Source organism: Mastacembelus armatus, chromosome 8 (genome assembly GCF_900324485.2).
Source record: "Mastacembelus armatus chromosome 8, fMasArm1.2, whole genome shotgun sequence".
NCBI lineage: Eukaryota > Metazoa > Chordata > Actinopteri > Synbranchiformes > Mastacembelidae > Mastacembelus > Mastacembelus armatus.
In genome coordinates, this window is record NC_046640.1 from 14,284,665 (window position 1) to 14,309,409 (window position 24,745).

The following is a 24,745-nucleotide window of genomic DNA, read 5'->3' on the forward strand; positions in this document are numbered from 1 at the left end:
AGCAGAAGTCATAAATAGTGCAGAGACTACACCTACATCTTTACCAGCAGCCACAAGGCCACACGGGCTACACAGCGGTCTCATTTTATGGGACTCAGTTGTATTGTCTAACCGCAGATTTTGTATTTCTCTGGGGAAAAAAAAAATGCACTGATGTGCGTAAGTAAGTACAGGCCACTGGTATCAATACAGTGTATCAATACAATACATAATCAGGAAGTCTTCTCCTCTGTGTTGTAGCATTTTACATTTTTTTCAATATGCAGTTTAGTTGAACAACAACAAAAAAAAAAAAAAAAAAAAGACCCTCATGCAGAGGACGCGTGTCTTTGTTTACATTCCATAAGTTGAAGTCGCAGGTCTGGCCCACTTGACTAAAATGTGGTTGTCACGCCTTCTCTGTCAAAGGAGGCAGGTTCATTTCGTTCCTCTGTCCCGTGTGTCGGATACAAACGCTTGGCCCTGACCGAAGCTGATTTTTTAAGTAGATGCGCACCCCATTAGTTTACACATAACTATGGGCACCGGGATGGGAAGTAATAATTCTAGTAGCCAGCCTTGTTGCGAAGGCGTAAAGGAAAGAGAACTTTCTTTATGATTCCCTTTTTTAATTTTAACCTTTAGTCGCGACTGTTTTTAATTTTAACGTAATCGCAAAATCTGATTCTTGAAGGGAAAGTGTGGATTTGCAAAGAGGAATGGCCACTGCAAGGCTTGATTACGTTGCTCCGTGGTGGACATACTGGCTTCACAATTTTCCGCACTACAATTTCTTTTTCCAGTCGGTCGACAACACTTTCAAACCGGAGGAGACGAGCTATCAGCAGGTTGGTAATTGTATATGTGCGTAAAATCTCACGTAGTTTTTAAAGAATCTCTGCAGAAAATCAGTGCTGCTGTGGACCACTGACTAACCTTAAAATAAGATATTTAAATCTACACCACAAGTAGTTTTACACAAACATCTGTTGTTTTTTCTTTCTGTGAATATATATATATATATATATATATATATATATAGATGTAAGTGTGGCTCTCTCAAAGGGAGCAAGTGTTGGTCCCAGTGTCAGGAACTGGGAACTCATACTGTACTACACTTCTCACATGATGACACATGACCTGTGTTAAGTAAGTTGGCTATGAAATATCCCATGTGGCAGACAACTGTTCACAGCATCAGTGCATGTGTGTATGGATGCCAGTCTGTACACAAATTGGAAGTTACAACAAATTTTATCCATGACACTCAACTTCACCAGGTTTATTTTCCCAACAATATTTCCAGGCTCCATTGAGGGTGGAAAAAAAAAAAAAAAAATCATTACTCAGAGTAACTGGATGACAGCTCATCTTTACCCATAACCAACACATTCCACGTAGGAGATGAATTGGTTTAGGTTTTTTTTTTTTTCTTTTAGATTGTAAGTGGATGTAGGCTGTTCTTCAGACTACATATATGCAGACATCTGAGGCCATGTCAGTGCTCCACACTCTTATGTTTAGTGATGGCTAGTGACTATGGGCAGCAGGATCACAGTTAGTATGGATTAAAAAACAGGCCATATGGTGAAAAAAATGAATGTCCATGCTCAGTTGCTGTAGTTTCCCATCTGTGCTGAATTTCTGCATTTATATTCTTACATTATGCTTTTTGTTTATATTATGTAGTTCATTTTCTTCTGTTTTGGCCAGTTTAAGTCTTTCTACAGTGCTGTTTTGAATATGCCTGGATGTCCATAAAAGTAGAATCTATCCTCAAGCTCTTTATTGTAATACAAAAACAACCACATTATATCACAGTAACATCGGTTGACAGGTGTGAATGTCATTAAAACACTGTTATTGAATCTATTCCACCAAAATCTGTTTTTTTTTTAACAAGAAATGACATTAGTTTAGTGTATGAGGGCAGTACAGCATACTGATCACATTTTGAGCTTGGAAAGATTTCTTACATTTCAAAATTCACCAACCATCCCTGACAATACATGTTTTTTTTGTTTTTTTTTTTTGTCTGTATTTATGAACAGAGTTCATTACCAGATACCTTCCTGTTCTGTCTTGCACTCTTCATTGTGCCTCTGTTTTTAAGTAGCAAGGCCCATCTGAGTTGCTGAATCCCAGCAGTGTCACACTGGTTCAGCTAAGCACCAGTCAGTGAGGAGGGAAGGCTGCAACGCTGGCGTCACAGAGACTCTTTGCAGGGCTGGCACAGCCTCTTGAGGCTGAGAATACAGTAACTCATGTTCTTCATTTGACATGCTGATCTGTTGTTTGAGAAAAGTGGAGAGTGCAAAACAGCTACACACATATTTCTTTCATTTACTGCTTAATTAGATTAGGCAGGCGTTCATACTTAAGCCTATCGTATGAGAAGATGATAGTTCATTGCTCTTCGGGTCAATAACCAAAGATACAATAGCTGTTTATTCTGTCTTTCTTCATCCCCCTCAAACACTTTCTGTCTTGTTATGGCATTGCAGCTGGTTGGAAATTGAAGTACTTGCACGTCTAATTACAAACAATGGAGTGGAAAATTAGAGGAGAGAATGATACTAGCAGCACTGCGCTTATGAAGGGCCTGAACTGAGTTATAGTGACAGGAAATCTAACTGGGGGTTGAAACAAGGTAGTCTCTCTACACAGTGACTCTTGGCTCATCAACAGTGTCCTCAAAAACCAATTATCAACTCATTGGATTAAGGTTTTGGCCTGAGTGTCTGTTAACGTAGGTAGGCTCGGGTAGCATTTCCGTATTGACCTATTTGCTTTAAGATGAAATGAATCATTTATTACCGTTTACTTCATTCATCATGGCCACTGCTTTAAGTTAATGTCTAATGAACTTTGGTTTTCTCAGTAGAATATACTAATTAGTAACCTTACCTGATTTGTGACAGTAAAAACAAAACAGGGCTCAGCATGGCGAAACTTGAAAGTGAGTTTAAACAATGAAGGGCTTTGTTAGAGTATGCAAAATAATATAATTTAAATTCAGTCACAGTGTCAATGTCACCCAAATGGAATAATTAGTCACAGACATGGTCAAGGAATAGCTTTGCTTATTCAGCCAGACATACAGCCTTTGAAACTGTGGGCCTTAAAACTAAAGTATAAATTATTTGCAAGTAAAACCAAGGGCGTGTTTATGTCTGGATTGTCTTTAAACTAGGCACACACTCAAATGTTTTTTGAACCCACAAAACCCTGCTAATGATAAACACTGGGAATTCTACAGTCTGGATATTTTGATTCCAATACAGCTACCACACCGAAAGCATCAGCCAGTTTCAATAGCAATGTTTGTGCAGTGGTGGTGGGCTTGGCTGGGGATTTGTTTTATGATAGTGGTGTAAAAACAAACAGATCAATTGATGTGTCTGCTGCCTTTAGAAAGCTTATTCAGTGTGAAATAAGCTACTGAAAACCATAGGCAAGTTTACTCAATAAAATGGTCATATGGCATTTCAGTCAGAAAATCAGTAGGATTATAAACTGGTTGTTGTTGTTAGAAGAAATGTTCTCCTAGTCTCATTTTACACAAAAGCAGTGCTATTTTCTCAGCCTTGGAATATAATGTGCATTCTCTGTTGATTTACGTACTATGTAGTGATAAAAGTAGCAGCTTGTGGAACATGGATTAAAAAAATGATCTGAAGTACAGAGTGTCCACATGCATTTTATTTCAATACAGTATTTCCTGTTTTTTCCTGCATCAGTGTTCTTTTGTTTCTCTCCATCCTTCAGGCTTTAAATATTTTGTACACTCAGAAATCACAAGACTGAAAGAAAGCCTTTGTGTCACATGATGCCCCCCTCCCACAGCCTTGGATCTTTTCTGTTTTTCTCTCGGTCACAGACCAATTCCTGCTATGGCACTTGGCAGAAAAATTAAGATTCTGTTTGAGCTCTCTTTGCCCCAGGACTACCAACCTATATGTTTCTATCCCCTTTGCTGCAGGCATCAGTCAACAGTGATAATACTGATCAGTGGATGAGGGAGCTGCACACTAACCTTAAAAATATCTCTACACATGAGTGTTGTTTAATACTGTGGGTTATATTCTTTCAGGCTAAAAACTTTTAAAGTGGTGGAATCAGCTTGAAACCATAGGACCACACATAAGAGCTGTCTGCCATATTGAATATTTTATGGATGTAATCTGCTGAAGACTTCTTGATGGGTGTATTTTTCACTACTGAATGAGATCTTAGTTTTGATTTTAACTGACAGTGTTTTGTCTTCTACAATTTTCCTTTCTCCACTCTCCTGCATCAGTCTCTGATATTTCTGGCATGTGTCAGTGCTGTGGGTCTGGGTCTGAGCCTGCTGGTTCTAGCCGTATACCTGGTCTGCCTGTGCTGCTGCTGCAAAGATATAGATGAAAACACCAAAAGACCCAAAACCTGTTGTGTCACCTGGGCTGCTGTCATCACAGGTCTCATCATATGGTGAGTCTGAATGGTGATGCTTGATGCTTTTGTGTTTCTTATTATGCCTCTGAACTCACAGATAAGATAAAGACCTCATTCAGTAACAAAAGCATTAATGAACTCAAAGCTGTTTTTCTTTTCTTGTTTTTTTATTCCATTTTGGACAAACAAGGGAAAACCCTTTGCTCTAGTGTTGAGTGGTAATCTGAACGGGAATGTCAAAGGAAAAGATTCTGTCAAACACAAGTCAAATACTCTTCAGCGGCTGTTTATTCCATACTTTGTTGTAGTAGTAGTGTCAGATTTGTTTTCTTTCTTCAGATTACGTAGAAAAGTTGCTAGACAGTATTATGGGCTGCAACAAAGGAAGCTAATCTGCGGCTCCACTACCTGCTTGTAAACAAGGTTGAGTTCTTTCTGTTGAAAAAAAACATATAAGGGTAATGTAGCTGCTTTATTTCTGACAGGCCACATCATCAACAGCGCTTCAGTCAGCTGACAGATGCAGTAGGTGATCAGACACCTCTATCCCTCAGCTGACTGTTCAGCTGACTATGCACACCAAAACCTTGACTGATGATTCCTCAGTTCGCTCTGTTTAAACGCTTTACTAAACCAGAAATTTGCAGCTTTGAATATCGTGCTTTTACAGTAGATCATGTGTTTTGCTCAATTCCTAAAAATGTCTGCAGGTGCAGCATGTTATAAGACTCTGAGTTAAGGGTTGTGATAAAGATAAACAAGCAGGTAGCTTCCATAAAACCTCTAGATACATAGATGTACTTTTCTGTTTGACACAACGCACATTAACACACTGACTTAAATGACCTGGGCAGAAGTTAAAGAGAACAAATGAGTTGCCCAGAAGGCTTAAGTGAATTTGTGTACATATCTGCTTAAACTTGTGATATTGTTGTGTTGGTAATTAACTTTGTTAGCTTTCTGTGTCTATGGTAAACCACTGCTACAGCACACAAGGTCTTGTGTAAACCTAAGTGAGCTGAGCATTACTCTGCTCAGAATAGGCGCGTTGTTATCTAGTCTCTGCTCAGTGCTCTGCTTCCAATGAAGAAATGATCATATTTAGCTAAACAAATCAAGCACTGCATACTGCATCCAGTTAAATCATCCATCAGCCATAAATTAGTATGAGGTTGAAGAAAAAAGTTTTTACATTATATGTTGGGATTTGTGGTTTAAAACTACACCTAGAGCAGTGTTTCCTACACCCTCTGCATAAAAATTGAATTGCTAATAACACAGTTTTGTCTGTTTTATTCAGTTGGGTCATGGGACTTTTATTAGCTAAAATTAGTTGAGATGTGTGTTCATGTCACTTTAGAAAGCTCTAATTATGTATCATGATCATCCCATTGACTATTTCAGTTTTTTTGTTTAGCACTTACATCTCAGGATTTAAATAGAGAAAGGATTTAAGAGCGTCTGTAGATGAGTATTTCTGACCCAAGGGGAGTGAATAGGGTATATTAAAGTTTAAGATAGAAAACACATCTAATAGTTTAAAAATTCCTTTCTCCCTATGTCAGTCTATGTTAACCCCAATATAGTTTATTATAGCAATACACTGCTCTCTGTCAGAATCAAAGCATTTACCTGTTATTACTTGTTCATCCACCCCATTCATTAACACCGCTAGCTGCTGCAGACAGGCCTGTTCACAGGCCACAGAAATACTAATGTTTCCCTGGAGCCTTAGTTCCCCATTGATTCTTGTTTCATTTACTGCGTCATTTGGTGTTTTTTTATTGTCGCTGAATTGTCTGTAGGTTGGTCATTGTCCAGGCTGCCATAGACCGAATGAAACACACACAACTTGAAAACTGGGAAGAGAGATTGTTCGGTTTCTTTTAAGCAGCTGTTCAAAGTCAGTTTTATAACTACATCCAGGCAGTTTGGGTTCTAAGGGTTCCTGTAATTGTATCTTCTTTTTCTACAGAGTGGCTTGAACAGAATGTGGCCCCCAGTGGACCCAATCATAACCACAGGGAACTAGTTTAATGGAAGAGGCAGAGGCAGTGGTTACAATGACAGGAACCTGGCAGACACATAAAGAAACACACACCTATGTGCATAACCATTCACAAGGACCTTTCACATAGAGCCTGAAAGGATATATAAAATTCAAAAATAATAAAAGACTCTGCAGCCTGGCTTTGAACTTATTCATATTCTGTTGTCTGTCTCACAGTGGAGGATGCTAATGTTAACCTGGCCTTGTGTCTAGCTGGCCGTGTGTGTTTTTTATGGTTTTGTAGCACAGATGGTGTTGAGAGTCCCAAACATATGAGTAATTGTCAGAGTAAACTAAGTACTTAGTAGGTTTTTCCTTTCTGTGTTAGTATATACCATGTGATGTCTCTGGGACAACAGTCTTATTCTGATTGCCTTCTGTCTGAGTTATGATTCATGAGCTCACTTTTGCAGCTGTGAAAATTTCCCCTCCTACCTTTATGTAGAGCAGGGTTGGGTAACCCATGTTCCCCAAGAGCCCATGCCCTGCTTATTTTCCAGTTATCCCTGCTCTACCCATTGCTGATTACCTGGATCAGGTGTGTTCAGTCAGTGTTCACAATACCATCTCAGATAAGGGTGGAGTGGGAGAAGACAAAGTGAATTGGTATCTTCCAGCTGTAGACTGACTTTACTACAATCATGTATGATAACACTGCATCATTAAACATGTCACTATAGACCAGAACTTGAGGTAGAGGGACTGTAGAAGGTTGGATGCTAATCCTTTCTATTACAGAGGCTCAGGTCCAGTCACAAAAGGCTGCAGCAAAAGTCCAGAATAGATATCATGTGTATTCCACTCAGACACTTTTACAGATGTTGAGCAGAATTCCAATGTGGTTTTAGACATGAATGGGATAATCAATTCAATCTTAGGACTTGAAAATAGAGGTTTGATTTTTTGCTCCAAATCACAAAATGGTTAACATATAATGGGTATAGATAGAAAATGTAAAGGTAAAAATATGAAAAATTTCACTTTCGTGGCAACAGCTCCATATGGAAGCTACTGTATAAAAGAAACGATGAGTGATGCAACCAGAACAGGAAACATTCTAACTGTGAAATCTGGACTGGATATCTTATAAGTACAAATCTAAATTGCTTCATGGTTAGTTTTTGTGTCTAAACAAGATGCCTTTATTTTTTTCCATGAATTTGTTGAACATTTTTCATCAGTAGCATATTATCAGTATATCTCCTGAAGCCTCAAGATCTTTGCCTCGGGGTATCCTTTTTATCAAGGCATATCAGACAATAAAACAAGCAAATGTTTTCATTATAATTATGATTATTTCTTAATTCAATTTATCCGCATCTTTCCTTTTCACAGTTCTGCTGTAGGAGTAGGTTTCTATGGAAACAGTGAGACCAATGACGGAGTGTACCAGCTGACCTACTCACTCTACAATGCCAATCACACATTGGATGGCATCAACAATCTGGTGAGAGAAGCACGCCAAGCTGTACTCCACAGTATACAATATACAGACATCAGATGTGGTTACTGAAATTAGTGACCAGCAATAAATGTGCCAGAATTGTACAAAATATAAACACTCATTTTGCTGTGAATAACTGCTTGCCCTTAGTTTATTTTTGCCAATTAACTTTTTTTTTTTTAACCCCAGGTGGCACACAACATGATATTTGCATGGCTTACTGTCTCATTTTACTTGGAAACACTGGTTTAAAGCTAGTACACACCAGAACTCCTCCTTTATTAATGGGGTGTGCATCTGTCTCAGAGCACCTCACTGCAGGGGGTCTGTATCCGCTTTTTGTCACAGTGAAGGAATTGAGGTGACTGCTGCCTCGGGATTTGTAAATAGGGATTTTTTTTCTATACAACTCCTGACCTGCATTGAGGGAAGTTATCTGGGAGGCTTAGGGGGGAGGAGATATAGGAAAGAGGAAGGAGAGCAAGGGAGTCACAACAAGGGCCTGAAAGAAGCCGTAATCAGTGAGGAAGAAGCGGATTAACTCGCATTTACAGTGCATTAATCCATTATTCCCCTCTTTCCATCTCTCTGTTGTGTTATCTGTACTGTACTGTATGTGTTTGTTGTATGTGAGTGTTCTTACATGTCCATTTTTTGGTTAAACGTCATGTTCATTTTGAAAGCTGTAGTTAGTCTTCCTTCATTTATATAAATGTGGTGGACAAAATATTAGAAACGTCAGTCAGTAGATTGTGATATAATTCAGTGGCATCAGAAATTGTAGCCACAAATGACCATTAAATTGAATATACTGAATATACTCCTTTCTAAAAGAGTTTGAACAAAAAGTCAACATTAGAATCTTAGGACTATAGGATTTATTTCATTGCATGGCTTGAAGTAACAAATAACATAGGAAAGAAGTGTAGTTTGCAGTACAGCCTTTTTCTTCGGGGGGGGGGGGGGGGGGCTGTAGGTAGTAGATAGGATTCGACTTTGGTGATTTCACATCCCTGCTGCTGATATTCTCTGCTGTATCTTGGTATTGATTTGTTCCTGTAGCATGATATAGTATTCTATGGCTGCATGAGAAACATAGAGGCTCCCCGGGGAAACCAAGGCTTTCTCACTTGCAATATCATAGCTTGATGTAATGTACTCCACTTACAGAGCTGATGAGTTGGCCGGCTGTGTGTCCCATAAACCTAAAGCTGCTTGCGTCTGTGTTTAGTTTTGTGATAGAAAGTCATTCTTTCCTCTGTTCTATATTGGTTTAACAAATCCTTTTTCCTCATTTTTGTGTGGTTCTATGAGTTTGGTTTAAAAGTAATTACTTTAGTAGTTTGGTTTACCTCAGTGGCTTAAAGATATTTTTCTTTGTTATATTTCACACACTGAGTTGGTTTCTGATATGTCCAGTAAAGCAAATAGGAAGAACAAAAACTAAATCTTTATGCTTCACAAGAGTCCTGTAAGGTTAGCGAATTACATTAGGAAGTGTTTGGTTGTACTATTGGCTGCACTCGCATACTCTGCAATGGCTCATAATGTGTTATAGAGAGAAGATTTGATAAGGATGACCATTCTTCCTTTGGTGTCTGTAGATGTGTTGACTTGTGTGGTGTGTGAGTGTGTGGTTGTTAGCATGCATTTTTTTTCTATTTCAGCCTTATTTCCAGTGTTGTGCTTGCAATATTAAGAGCTTTTCATGCTGCCCGGAAATAATGGATGAGAGAACCTGGCAATCACTCTGCATCTGAATGTGCTCTTCCAATTTACAACTGTGGTTACACTTTTATTTAAAGCTCTTCCTCTTTGAAACTGAAAGCCATCTTGTGATTCTTAGAACAAAATGATTGCCTCTTTCTGCACCATACATCAGTTCCCCTGAATGTGTCTCCTCTGTGTCCTATTTCTCAGTGTATTACCTTGCTTGTCTTTAAACCGCTATGATCATATATATTGTTTTATTTTCACAGATAATATAGTAAATCTCAGATATGTAAAATCACTGAAGGCATAACAGTTCAGCTGCATGTAAAATGGCATTTGGAGTACTGCTGCTGCAAGCCTCAAATCAGTCTCTTTTAACAGGCATGTCCAATATGGAGAAGCCTCCTTGTGACCTGCTTTCAGGAAAAGTGAGGTTTAATCCATTTTAAAGGAAGATGGGATAGTCCAGATTAGGGAAATGTGGCTCACCCAGAGCACCTAGCTGATGGATCTCATTTCTCACACTCAGACAAACTGGCTTGCAGATAAGATTCAGGGCATTGTGGCAGGAACTGTGAGAGATGATGAACAAATAGAGGTGGGGAGTGAGTGCAGTTTACTGGCAATCACATACTTTCCTTCTTGGGAGTGCTGGAGTAGAGGATGGGCCTGCGTCTTTGCCATCGGAAGCATCTACTCAGAATTCAATCAAGTGTTTGAAATGTTACAGTGTCAAGGAGACGGAGATGTGTTTTTATCTTCTTTGTGGAGGGGTTTTATTGTGTGGGAATGAACAAATCTTACTTACAGTACTTGAATGAGTTAAAGAAGCCATGCGTGTAATGGAGAAAAGATTATAGATAAAGTATGTGGGATTGTAGCGGATTAGAATAGAGAAAGCAACAGCTGGTCAAAATTAGTGGCACCTCCTACTCAGTGGGCATTAAGCACACTGCTCTAGCAGTCACTAGTCATTCTAGTGTGGGAGTGTGTGCATGAGTCTTCTGCTAAATTTTGGAGTTTGAGAGTTCCTTTACTGCATCTTCGATGTTCCTAGAGTTCTAGACAAAATGTTTTGTCTATTTAATCTACACTCTCCAACCTTTAGAAAAGAACATAGTTACATTTTGGGAAATTCATTGATTTGGTTTCTGAACAGGTAAAAACTTGAGCAAACATCACCACATAAACAACATTATTGATATGTTTTGGCCCGTGGCTTTTGTTGGGGTCAGCGTAAAACCACAAAAAGCCACTGACCTTACCACATCTAAAAATGATCCACAAAACATAATAAAACACAACCAATAAGAAATAGACGCATACTTGTCAGCCAACTAGGGAGTCACAACAAAGTTGGCTGGTGCACAGAGAAATACAAATACATAGGTGGAGTGCTAACAGCAGTTAACCCAAAAGGTGTCTAAAACAAAATACAATAAAGAAATACAATAAAATGAAAAATAATGAAGTGTGTAATAGAAACTCGTAAATAATGGATAAAACAAGACCACACTGAAAACTGATCCTGTCAAGAGTGGTGACGTTTAAACTCATTAAAATGCAGCAAGATTAGTGACATCATCCTGATGGTGCTCCTGTATTATGTGTGTTTTCCCACGTGGGCACTGCAGGTAATAAAACTGTTGATCAAGTTCACATTTATTGATACTGCTGTCATATCTGTCTATTAAACACATGGCAACATATTAGTTTAGTATCTGATTAGAATAGAAAAGGCAGGACATTGTCTTAAACAGCCCAAATGTTGCAAAATCCACCCAATAGCACCTCTAAAGCGCACTAATTAACAAAATCTATGTTGTTTTAATCTGTACAAAAAGTGAAGTGTAAAAACAACAATTCAACATTTTACAGGCAATTATTTGCAGTTGCCAGGCAACCACCAGACACTCCAGGAAGTTAATTGTCAGAACCAAAAAAAGCCCAAATGTGTTTATTTTTGTGCATATTCAATGTTAGTTAATGATGTTAGAGGTGCTGAAAGGTGAATTTTATTAGACTTGGTCAGATCTTTGTTGCTGGTTTCCCCATTGTACTGTACTCATGTTTTCCCAAATATCTTCAAACAACTTTAATAAAAAAAAAAAAAGAAAACAAAATCATATTGTCATATTATTTGTTTAGCATAAGTCAATATTTTGATATTACCTGACAGTCAATTTTAGAGTGACAGGTGTTCTAAGGTTATGTTTTCAATTCTGAGACTGTGTAGCCCCTTTGTTTACATTTGCAGAGTGGAGCGTGCCTTCAGTGTCACTTCTTAAAATATCTACATAAGGAGGTCAAACTGTTGTGGCTGTGAGGGTCATTGAAATGTAGCCACAGTAGAAAAACCATTTCCCCCTGTCAGCATCGTTCTAAATTTGACCTGTTTCTTGCTCCGCTGATGCTGTGAAAGTGCATGTGTTTACCGCACCATGGTGCTTCTGTTCGGACAAAAAAGTAAAATGCATTTACTCTACTCCACCATGCCTCCTCCCTCTTTGTTCTCACTATCAAAGACCCCTGTGATAACAGGTCTCCCCGGTATTGTTATCAGCATTCGACTCTACGTTGTTTATCTGAATAAAACACATGGCTGAGGAGAAAAGTTAATCTTTCCTTGAGGGAGTGCTCCTTTAGTTCACTCACCATTCTCTATATTTTCAATCTTATTTTTATGAATATCCACTTTTTATGAATTTATTTATGTACCTGTTTTCTTCTTACCCTGTTTTGACTTTTCTTCACCTTCTCCCTTCCTTTTTTTGTTACCCACTAATTCCTATTTTCTTTTATTACTTTATGCTCTTATCTGTATTTTATTTTTTAGGTTGCAGGATCTCTAGGCAATGTGGAAACTGGACTCAAACAGCACCTCGAACGACTGGATGAGATCTTTTCCACAAGGTCCGACTACCTCCAAGCTCTGCGCTTCATGCAGCTGATGGTCAACAACGTCAACCGTGAACTGACTGCGCTGCCAGATATTAATAAAGCCAATGTCGACTTGGCAGCAATTAGTGACCAAACAGCTTTCATTGAGTATTACAGGTAGGTGGAGCCTTAAGTTTTCCCCTGGGGTGATTGACATTGTTTAATTTCATGTATACGTGCCTGAAATGAACATGCTGCTCAGAATGGTACTGCAAGTGATCCAGACCAGACACAGAGCAGATGGGATTTTATTGATCTCCCTTCCAGAATACAGACTGGAAAAGCAATTTTTCCTGATTGCTAAATAAATGAATCTGAAATTGAGCTTATTGCCCACTGTGCAGTTTGAGTCCTAATGCTCACTGCGCTCACAGAATGTTATGCATGGTAGAGTAGCTATTAGACCATAAATGATCTTCTTACCAGCAGCATTGCTCACATTGATTGCAATTATTATTTTGATGTGATTCTCTCTTTGAGAAAGATGCTCTTTAAAAAAAAAAAGGAACTGAGAAAGTATTAAAAAGCCAGAAATGAAATTCAGTAAACAGAAAAAAAATAAAGGACCCAATCAACAACAAAGTAGTAAAAAATGAATTAAATATCCAGCATTAATTCATGTATAATGTATGAGGCTCCGATGGTTGCTTCTCTAATCCATGAATGTAATTTGATAGCTTCTGTAGCTTGTTTTATTTTTGAGCACATAAAACTTATAGCTTCATTGTGCTGTGGTGCTATAAAGTTTCACATTTGCAACCTGTGCATGACTGTACTATAAGAGTAATTTGAAATACACCGGCAAGAGAGATGAACACAAGACAGATTTAAAGTGGTATGCTGCCTTCTGCGAAAGAATTTGTGTGATATACATTTGAGGCACAAAGTTAATCAGAGACCAGCTCTTATCTGGATGCATGAGTGAGCAAGTCCTGTAGCAATCTGGAGTTGATGTTATCCCATCAAATTCATCCCATAACTCCTGTCTGTCCTAGTGTGTCTCAGATTTAGTATAAGCAAATTGCAAAATGTAAAACTCCTATTCTAAAATATGTTAGGCACTGAAGTAACATGTAATTTATTTATACAGTGTATAATCACAAATCTGTCCAGTATACCAGACTCTCTTTGCTTAGACTCAAAGTGGTATTTATTACTCAGCCTAGTTGAGATGACAGAATGTCTGTTGAAGCACATTTGAGTGTGTTACATTAGATATTCTCCAAATACTGACACATGGAGACAAACAAAAACGCTCACATTCACACCTCAAATCAACAATTATATAAATGAATTAAATAGGATTTGGAATTATTCTGTTATATATGAGTGTGGACTCAATGACCTATACTATCATTTCAAACATAGACACTTCCACATAGCCCTATAGGGTTTGTTCTTTCTATCCTGACACCAGATCTTCTTTTGGACTACAGTTTCCACTTTGTGCATTCTGACACCAATCTCTTGGGTCTTGATTGGATTTCATGCAGCCGTTGGGCTATGAGCAGCCTGTGGCAGGGCTTTATTGATGAACACCAAATGTAACAGTCGACTCAGTGCTATTCGAACAAGGGGAACAAATGACACCTTTCTGTTTTCCAATATTATATACCCCCATCCCTATTCTATTTCTGAATACATTCCCCTCTCTGTGCTTGGAGAAATGGTGCAGTTCTGTTTATGTGGATAAAGTGCAGTCTCTTTCAGTTAGGTTTTCCCCATCCATGCTTTTTTTTTTCTATCAGCAAAGGAATGACCAGTCTACAGTTCATTTTCAAAGCCTGTTTGGTTACTTCTGCAATTTTCCGCAGAACATCAGTGAATCATATGCTCAAGTGACCTTGGCATACATATTCACTACAATACTACAGCTATACCACAGCAAATTTATGTCATTATATAGTATCCTGAAGATCAGTGATTTTTAGTCATTGCAATAAAATGTACAATGCTTCTAGCACTTCTGGTTGGTCAGAACACACACACGCACACACGAACACACACTTCAGGTCCAGGCTTATTGTAGGGCATTCCTGTGAAGGACATTTTCAGAGCTTGAAAAATTAATGTCTATGGATTTGTGGTGTTGAATTATTAAGACAGCAGGCTGGAAATTACCTGAAACAGATGGGCTCTAACTAGGAGACAAGAATGCTGATACACAGCACACACAGATCTTGCACATTCAGTCCCAAACATATGTTGGGCCAGCATTTCCTGAGGCTTGTACACTTGCATTTAGTATGCTGCCTGTAAGTGAAAGTGATCAATCAGGATTGTTGATGCTTCATTTTCCTATCTTGTAGATGGCTGGCGTATTTGCTATTGCTGATCCTGGACCTGTTCATCTGCTTGGCTTTGTGTTTAGGGCTGGCCAAGCAGTCACGGTGGCTGTTTATCACGTACGTATACTAAATGCATATGAAATATTTGCTTTTCATCCTGTTTTGGAAGCTTTTTTTGCAGTCTGTCTCTGTTCTCATTGCCCTATGCTGCAGACCGCAGAAAGACAGGGCACCAGTCAGCCTCTCTGGCACCATTTGCAGTAGGTCATTCCCTTAGCAATGCCATGATGGCATAACATCTTCAAATAACGCTGACAGTAACAAATGGCTTTTCCTGCTTTTTGTTTCTTCCACCAACTATTAATGGTAACCTTTCAGCATCAGACATAGATTTGCTCTTAATCAAATCAATGGATCAGTTTGTTAAATTCATATCTGTTCAGTCTAGACGGCATTTTATTCTCTAAACATATTTACATTCCAAAACTCTAAAGGAAATAGAAAGAATAGGATGAGGTATGTTTAATTTAGTAAATTGTAACCAGTAATTTAAACCAGCATTGATGTCTGACAAGCTAAATCCACAGTGCCGACTTCCAGTCCCATTTGCCCAATTTAGTGCAGCCTACGTGTCAGTGTTAGCAGATGATGCCCAAGATTGCTCTTCACATCCTCCTCTGATGGGTCTCACTAATGCCTATTGATCGCCTGAGCATGCTCCCTTAACTAATTATTAAGTGCTTTCAGGCTACTTTATTGGTGCTTTCAAGAAGGTCAGAGGAGTGTGTTGAGAAGCAAAGCATTTTGCGGCCTTTTTACATCCATCAGGGGGCCGTTCTTTCTTTTACACGGTCTGTCTCCCTCACACTTGCAGCATATTCTCCAGCTTCTGCCATTGGTCACTAAGAGGTTGTCGATAATAGTGGGGAGATTTTTTTTTTTCATGTACCACCTCCACATTGTCAAGACCCTGCTGAACCCATCGCTCTTACAAAGCAGGGCAGAGAAAACAAGAAAACCACAAATCTAAGCATGCGGCATGTTCTGATAGACAATGACTGAGCAGAGGGATTGATCGCTGATATATTTGATTGACAGAAAGGGCAGCCAGTTAAAACGTCACTAATGGAATCCAGCAGAAATGGCGAAAGTCTCCAGGCTTCCAGTACTAATATCTTTAGTTGTGGCCTTCAAAGACTACTGAGTTTTTTTGTTTTTTTTTTGTCTATCAAACTTCTTCTTGAATATAATAGATCAGTTTTATGTAGAGAACTAACAAGTGAATTCAGAAATGAGTCATGAGATAATTTATCTTTATATGCCCTCATAATAAATTGAATTTCAGCTGTATAGGGCTAAGCTACCATGCACCAGTGCAAAGTGTGAATTGAGCTGCTATCTTCCGGCAGAAGGAGAACAATTCCCAAGCAATAGCTGAAAAGAATAAATCAAGCTAACTGAGTGAAAAAGGAATCACTGTGGTACAAAGACAAACTGATTCTTCTGCTTCCCCCTATGTGTCTTTGTCTTGTTCTGTTTCTGCCTGTCACCCCAACCACTCTTTCCCATTTGCTGTTTAACTCCAGGATCATGGCTTTTATAGTGCTGTCAGTGATCTTGAGCTGGGCCTCATTGGGAGCGGCCACTGCTACAGCTGTGGTAAGAGACGAATGTCATTTTAAAAACATATTTATATGTTTTTAAATCTTGTAACACGTACTTCTTACTTCTTTATTATTCGTTCTGAACATCACACAGAGATGAATATACAGTTATCTTGGTAAACAGTGGCGGTTCCTACAGTTAGATCCCCACCTCAAGCAGTTACTCCCAAGAGTATCACTGTCATTAAATGTTTTCTTGAGCATCTCCCCTGCTCTAAACGGGTCTCTGTTTAGTTTGAAGTGGGTGTTTTTCTATGGTCCGTGGTGCAGTAAAGCTGATTACAAGTCCCCAGCCTTTTAAGTTAATCAATCCTTAGCTCAACCATTGTGAAAAAAGGAAAAAAAAAAAAAAACTCTTTCAAGCATTAATTACTGATATTCCTTTCCTCAAAATCTCTTCTTTAATTGTGCTCAGCTTATTTTTTCAGTCCTCCGTATCTGTGACAGATTGTTCTCCCTTTCTGTCTGTACGCCATGTGTTCAACACATCTGGGCTTAGTGTGGTTAATGGAGCTCATATTAGGGACACTGTCTGGGGTACAAAGAGTAACACCCGGCTTCCAGCCTTCCTTTATCCTGTCTCTTCTCCTCGATCTCCTTGCCTCCTGGAGAGCAACCTGACATCTGTGGATTATCCCACAGGATTTGGCATCTGGACAGCAGTTTTAAGTGAGACAGCTGATTTTGACCTGAAATTAACTACACGGGTGTGAAATGCAGACATCTGGTGTGGTTCTTGGTGAGCTTCTTTGTAGTTGTAAAAATAAATTACCAGTATCTTGGGTTGTGCTTGTGGCTTAGCTCATTGCATTGTAGTAGAACATGACCCTGCATTTAAACCTCTGACCTCTCTAGCCGACTTATCCAGAATAGATGAGTAAAGCTTGTCTCTAGCGCCCCCACTCTCTGTCCCTGCCTGATTGTTATGCCGCAGGTGGGCCAAAGCAAATTTGCTCAATGGTTATAACTGCCTGGTCATTCATATGCAGGCTAGTCCCCCTCAGTGAAGTGAATTATCAAGAAACATAGCCTCTGTAACAAACTCTAAAAGTGGGACAGTATGCAAAGCAAGAGAGTAAACTTGTTGCACCTGTACATCATTATTCAAAATCTGCATGGGGCAAAACATATTGCCTTTTGAAAGGAAGGTAGATGATGGTGGTGTCCTAGAAAATGCTCATAAATGTGTACATATTTGATGAGACACAGCATAAACAAAATGTCCCTGCTAGCATAATGAGATCAAGATGAAGGGGAGCATCTAGCTGCAGTGGTGACATGTGGCTGTACAGTTTTGCTGAAAACAAATGCCATCTGACTACAGTCAATCAGGGGTGTGTTGATAATCTGAAAGTAAAGTGGATGTAAATCTTAGGACACTTAAAATATGAAGTTTAAATAGGTTTCTTCTATACATTGTATTTGGTTTATATTTATAACCTAAAGTGTTTTTGTATCCTGTCCTACATCACTTGTTTTTTTTTTTCTTTTTATTGATATTTTCTTTGTTAGATAGAAGGAAGGTTTGTCCACTATATAGTCCATTGAGATGTGCCTTACAATGAAAGGCTGTCAAAAAATGCTTTCTGACTGGGGCTGACATGAAAAGCAGTGGACACAAGACTATAATAAATGTCATGAGGCTTTGATGTTTGACTCTCCATTACAACAGACTTCTTGATCTCTTTGAACTTTGAACAGTAGCCTGTTATTTTCACCAGCTGTGAATTATGCATCAGCATAAGAAATTATTCTGTTTCATTCCATAGTTATTTGCCTTTTTTTAATTGCCACATTTTATGTGCTGGGAAACATCAAGTACACAGAGGTTGTGCAACTCTGACCCCTACTTGTTTATATTATATATGCACATTAGCATTACTTTCAAAAAAAAAAAATTTAGTAAACTTCATTAATGGTTAGCAAAGCACAACATGCCTAATGTTTGTTGCTTCATGCAACACATTTTCCTTCGTGCCTGGTAAATGCATCTATTCTCTATTGTGTGGAGGTGTGTGCATTAAGTTTGAGCATACTGTGGTATTGCAGGTCCATCATGTTTGTGTGAATACTTTCATTTCACTGGCTCGCTCAAGTTTTAGGGTGATAAAAATGTTGTAAAACAAATAGTTTGTATTGCTGAGCGATTGTCAATAACTGCCCGGTGTAAAATCAGGTTTACTCAGTTGTAGCACAAGTAATTGGATCTAGTTCATGGCTTGAATAAACGCTGGACTCCTTTTGGTCTTGCATACTTCACAGCATGTTGTTTTTCTATAGGGCACCAGTGACTTTTGTGTGTCTCCAGACAAGTTTATTGTTAACCAAACCAAGGATCTCATCAGTGCAGGTAATTTGTGTCTACAAACAGAATTGCACAGATGCTATGTCTGTCACCGAATGTTAAGACACAATGCTAATCTCTCTCCATCTCTTCCAATTTGTCTCACTCACCAGATGTTGCACACTATTATTTGTTCTGCAGTCCGAATCTGCCAAACCCTTTCCAACAGGTATTGACTAAATGTCTCAGCTGTCTTTATACACATGTATTTATTTACTGAGACCCACAAACTGTAAAATATATTGCTATTTTAAAATGTCTTTTTCCTAGTTAGATGACAGGCAGGCTAGATAATTATCAGGTCTTAACACACTGTTCTGAAAACTGAGGCACCGACACTAATTTAATTACTTTAAAATGATAAACTTTGATCAAAGAATATTCCTTTTTTCATATGCGTCTCCAAAAATTAGCCTTATGTTTTACCCTGTGTATAATCTCCGCCTCAGGGTACTTTTATCAGCCATAATTTTATTAGCTATTTATTGAGTTTACGCTTTGTCATGCATAAATGCAGCTACTGTGCTGTATATAGATAAGTCCTGTTAGATTGATTCATTTTTTTTCCACTTACTGTGTTTATGACTTTCCAAAGAAACATTTAGACACCTAAAATAGTCCAAACAGTTTAATATACTGGTGCTTTAAATATAGTTACATTAAAAATTGCATCACAAGTAACTATAGCAATGGCACAGCTGTCACATGTTTATGAATTATGATTAGAATGCATCTCCACGTTTATTTCTGATTGGTTAAAAAAAAAAAATGAACATGAAGTCAGCTTTCATGATCACCTAAGTTTGGAGGTTTTCTTTCTTGAGGAATGCTTTAGTTTCCCACTGCAGACAGTTTTATGGAATCATTTGAAGTAGAATTTAAGATAAGTGTGCTCCAATTACTTGATATGTATTATATTGTATAGTGGGAGGTCTTTGCACAGTCAGAACTGCATCTGTGAAACGTGTATTGAGCATATTCATGGAGGATAAATTTATGACCAGTAATTATTAAGACCCCCATGCTTAGTTGTCTTTGCAGTTTCCATTTAGGGATTAAAATTATGCTTGTTAAGTAGGTAAGATAATCTTTTCTCTGAGAGCCTAGTTGTTAAAAATATTGCTCTTTTGTTTGGGCTGGAGATTTGATAGTGGGAATGGGAGGAGGGACAGCGATTTGTGGGTGAGATAGTTGATCACCACGGATAATCTGTCTAGAATGAAATGTGTCTTCTGTTAAGCACATTATAAAGCCTTGCTTAATGCCAAATTACTTGTTGACATGCTACTCCCAAACAATGCTCTCTTTAACATGATCCTCTTGTTGTTTGTGTTGGATGTCTGCGTGTGTGATGGTGGTGGGTGACTATATTTTCACAGTCTTTGACAATCTGCCAGCGTTCCCTGACCACTATGCAAATCCAGATCCAGGGCCTGCTGCAGTTCTCGGTGCCCATCTTCCCCACTGCAGAGGTAAGTATCTTCCTGACAAACTGTTGTACCAAATTGTGGAGAGGTGCATGTCATTCTTTCCCTTTTTTATACCTTGTTATACAGCGAGACCTTTTGGGGATCCAGCGACTGTTGAACTCCACTGAATTCAATCTACACCAGCTAACAGCCTTGCTCGACTGCCGCGGGCTCCATAAGGTAAGGTCAGATTCCGACGAGGGCGCTTTTTAATGGGGATGCTTTGTAGTGTAGCTCATAGCCCCTTAGAGGACCAACTTGACTGATTTTTCAGCCTTATCTCTATGTACTTCTCATGCGCTGACATGTTTATATACTACCACTGCCATTGTCAGTACACTCTGTATCTGCTAGTCAGGCTCTGTTCACCACCCCCAGTTTTTCTGACTTTAAAGTCTATCTTCACTTTTGCAGGTTTGACATTGCCAGACTTTGGTCTGGTAACTTAAATAAGACATTTCTCAGTGGTGAAATGAGTTTTTCTAGCAGTTGTAATTACAACATCTGATGTAGACTTTTAGATCAATAAGTTTTGAAATTGTAATGTCTATACTGCATGTAGAGTATGTGTGAGAAAATATTAGGGGAAGGAAGGGTGGGAGTGGTGTCTGCCCTGTACGTCAAATCTTAACCGGATATGTGGGTGGGTTTAAAAATGTCAGGGTGGTGGTTCAGTTAAGGGTAAGGTTACTACACTATGTATGACAGTAACATACAGTATATATATTATAAAGAGAGTGCTAAAATCCCTACACCTCATACAATGATCAGCGACAGCGCCATTATGCAAATGTCACTGTTAACACTGTTCTCAGAGCTTGTTAGTCATTAGTCAAGAAAAAGAATCAAAGAATGCATTTGTAACATGTAGAAAATGGGATTCTCAGCATGGAAAGATGTTATGCTTGTGTGTACAAATTCTGAGGTATGTATTTTGGTCACTAGGCTTATCTGAAAAAAACTGCAGTTACTTTTTTCCCCCTGAACCAAGCAGAAAGAGAGAAATAACATTTAAAATAGTGATATACCAGCGCTTGTGTTCTTACTGGAACTTTATTCTGAATTAATCACAAATCACTTTAAACTATTTTCCAATTTTATTGTATTTAATTATGAGGACAGAAATCATCCCTGTGCGCCTGATCTCTCAATAGAAAATGACCGGCAGCTGCTCATAATAAAAGGCCAGTTTGTGTCTCCATTAGGGAATAGTGAAATGTTAGGGGAAAAAAAGGTTTATCCATGAGAAGTTTAGAGTTACTGTAATTAAGCTGCCAGGGGATTTATTAAAGTCAGTTAAGTATCCACAAACAGTGACATAACTGAATTTGTTTTTGAGTATATGAGAGTCCATCAGTGTTGGGTCATTGCATTTTCAGGTTGACCATCACAGGTTCACATGTCATGTTTGTATCTAATCCTCAAATCCCTCTATAAAGGCTGGTTTAGAAGAATAGATATACACACATAATGAACTGATGTTCTGTCTGAAAATAACTCCTTTATTTGTGAAAGGTAATATTTTCACTGGACACTGACAATAACTAACTACAATCTATATTGTGTCTGTCCATCTAGGACTACCTGGATGCCCTAATGGGTGTGTGCTATGATGGGGTGGAAGGGCTTCTCTACCTGTCTTTGTTTTCTCTGCTGGCTGCCTGTGCATTCTCTGTCATGCTCTGTGCTATTATCCGAGTGTGGACACTAATGGGCAGCAGGTCAGCACCAAGCAACCCCCTTATCCCATTACGTTCTGCCCACAGTGCACTCCTGCAAAGTGTTAACACATGCATTCTTTCTGTGTGCCGGTGTACCGCATTCATCCAGGGACAAGGAGTACGATGACATAGATGAGGAGGACCCGTTCAATCCTCAAGCACAGAGAATATCCTACAACCCTAGAAGGTCCAACATCCCCAGTTTCTGTAGCTATACCAGCAGTTTTGGCAGCCAGGCCAGTCTTCATCCACCTCCACAGTCTGCTTCTAATGCTGTGCCACCACCTGAATACATGTAAGACAAATAAAAAATGGCAAAGCATGTTTGCATTTGTGAGTTTCTAAACTTTTCTTTCTCTTTTTGTCACAGGAATCAGTCCATGTTGTTCGGAGGGAGCCCTCGATATGAGAACGTGCCACTGATAGGGAGGGGATCCCCACCGCCTTCGGTGCGTTGGCCCTATGAGGCTCTAGTGTCCCTAGTGTGATGATGATGCCACTACTGACCTCAACTGTGCTGCACTAACAGCAACTATGCATAGCAATACCATAAATATGTCATGTATTTGCAATATAGACAACCTCACATTTCCAAGATTTAATAGAGGGTTGATGAGGCTTTTCCAGTGATGAAAGACTGCTCTCTGCTGGCCACTGACTGAACTGCATTCAGTTTTCAAGCTGTCATTTGTATGCAGACAGAAACTCCTACTGAGCTATAACTATATGCTCATATCCTTTTCACGACTGTCTTGGATTTTATTTCTAGTTATTTCTAGTTATAGTTAATGCTAATGCACACTTTCATATATGTTTAAAATAACCATAGTTTAAAGGCTGAATAAATCAGCACTGCTGACTGCTCATCCTCACATCAGGTATTAATGATAGTCTGCAAGTAAGTGGTGAGTCTACATTGCTGGAGATAAATAATGGATAACACTGGTAAATCCACAGTTAAACTTTCTTTTAGATGAAGTTTTTCTTTCATTGCATTTTCTGTTTGCATGGCTGACTCACTGCTTGAACACCATTCACAGTGTACCAAAGACTTGAAACACCTTTTTGAGAGGAAAAAAAAGAGAGACTCTGTGGAACATTGTTTAAAAATTTGCCATTGCCTCTATGAGACACATTTTTAACTGGCACCAGCTTGCTTTTTACTTGTTTCTGTAACAGATGCTTGAAACTTTGGAACAGATATCTGTAGTAAATGAACCCGACTGCTGTGTAGGACTTCACAGAGATGACTGTGTGTGATTTTTTTTTTGTTTTTTGTTTTTATTTCTGGTGAATCAGCTCTTCAACACACTTTACTTACAGTGTGCTTTTATGTAAGCAGATGCACTGTAAGCAATCTGACTGATGATTATTAACCAGTGTTTTGTAACTAACCCTTTTCTGTACTTTCATTCTTTGACTCAGACTTTTAAAAACAGTAAGTTTTCTGTCTAACCTCTTCCTCTTTTGTTTGATTTAATTTTTATTTCACTCCTTGAAACACACTCTAATGATGCTTGCCATGCAAAATGTCGAAACCTATAACCCAAAGCCACAAAATCCCTTTAATGCTCTGTACCTCAGCTGTGTGACCTCTGTCCTTCTGCCAGTGTTGTATCCACAGTGTTATGTGTGAGTGTAACCTGTCCTGTGACCCCCTAACTCACACCCTCCGACTGCTCTCCACCTGCTCCTTATATCTCTGCAACATTAAAGTACCATCTTCTGATTCAGTAACCTCCGAATCAAAGAGCTCATAATCATAATTAAAACAAATGTTCGATATTTCATTTGATAATATCTCATGATGCTGCTGTTTAAATCTAAATGTACTAAAATTTTTGTTTGTTTTTTTTTTTTCCTTACAGTATTCACCCAGTATGAGGACGGCCTATCTGTCTATGCCTGATGCACAGATCAGACATTTTGGGACTGACTACCAGGTGTAGCCTGCTGCTCATTGAATATTTTTCAGAGAAGCACTGTCTCAGGCACTAGGTTCTTACCAAGGAGGCTGACTTCATGGCATAATCCTGTTTACGGAGCTGCAGCCTGGCATCTCAATCAGAGACATGAAAGTGGGCCATATGAGGTTTTTTACTTCAGTAACACATCAGTGCAGTGCTCTGAAAGCCCTGCATGCAGTTTCAAACAGCAAGGGCCTATACAAGTTGATTACAAGACTGTCCTTAATGTTGTCATGATGTGTGAGCCTTTGAGTGGATCTAAACATACCTTTTGGTTTTCCTATTCTGGTGGCCTGCATGGATATGATCATCAGCATGATCAGTATTTTGATGTGATGTGAAAAGCTTGAGTATATTCAGACCATCAATCATGGCATTGGATTTTTGAAAATCCCTACTGTGTGGCAGTAAGTTAATTCTTTCATATTGTAGGTCCTGGTGTAAATTTGAAAATGTCAATAAAAAAAACATACCAAATATTGTAGGTTTTTTTTTGTGCTGCTTACTGTACTTGCTATAGTTATTTTTTGATTTTTTTATTGTTGTGTCTATATGTGTAACTGTCTAAGCATCTGTTGGTTCTTATAAGGCTGTAACAATGTTACAATGTATGATCAGCTTTCAGGTACGAGTCAGTCATAGCTGAGGGGTTTATTGTGTCGGAGTCGGAGATTGGACCACAGCTGCATGTGGGAACATTCCTTTGGAGAAAACAACCCTAACAGAATG

General features: G+C 38.8%; 1 protein-coding gene across 1 annotated transcript; it reads left to right on the plus strand.

The window, feature by feature from the left end:
* Positions 1-506: 506 nt before the first annotated feature.
* Positions 507-24,304, plus strand: LOC113141219 (protein tweety homolog 2-like). The gene is made up of 14 exons (XM_026325493.1): positions 507-827; positions 4,280-4,452; positions 7,802-7,913; positions 12,460-12,680; positions 14,873-14,968; positions 16,438-16,510; positions 18,796-18,865; positions 18,973-19,028; positions 20,239-20,331; positions 20,416-20,508; positions 21,907-22,049; positions 22,159-22,344; positions 22,420-22,498; positions 23,918-24,304. The coding sequence occupies exons 1-14, from the start codon at positions 699-701 to the stop codon at positions 23,996-23,998; spliced, it is 1,605 nt and encodes a 534-aa protein (XP_026181278.1). The 5' UTR covers positions 507-698; the 3' UTR covers positions 23,999-24,304.
* Positions 24,305-24,745: the final 441 nt, after the last annotated feature.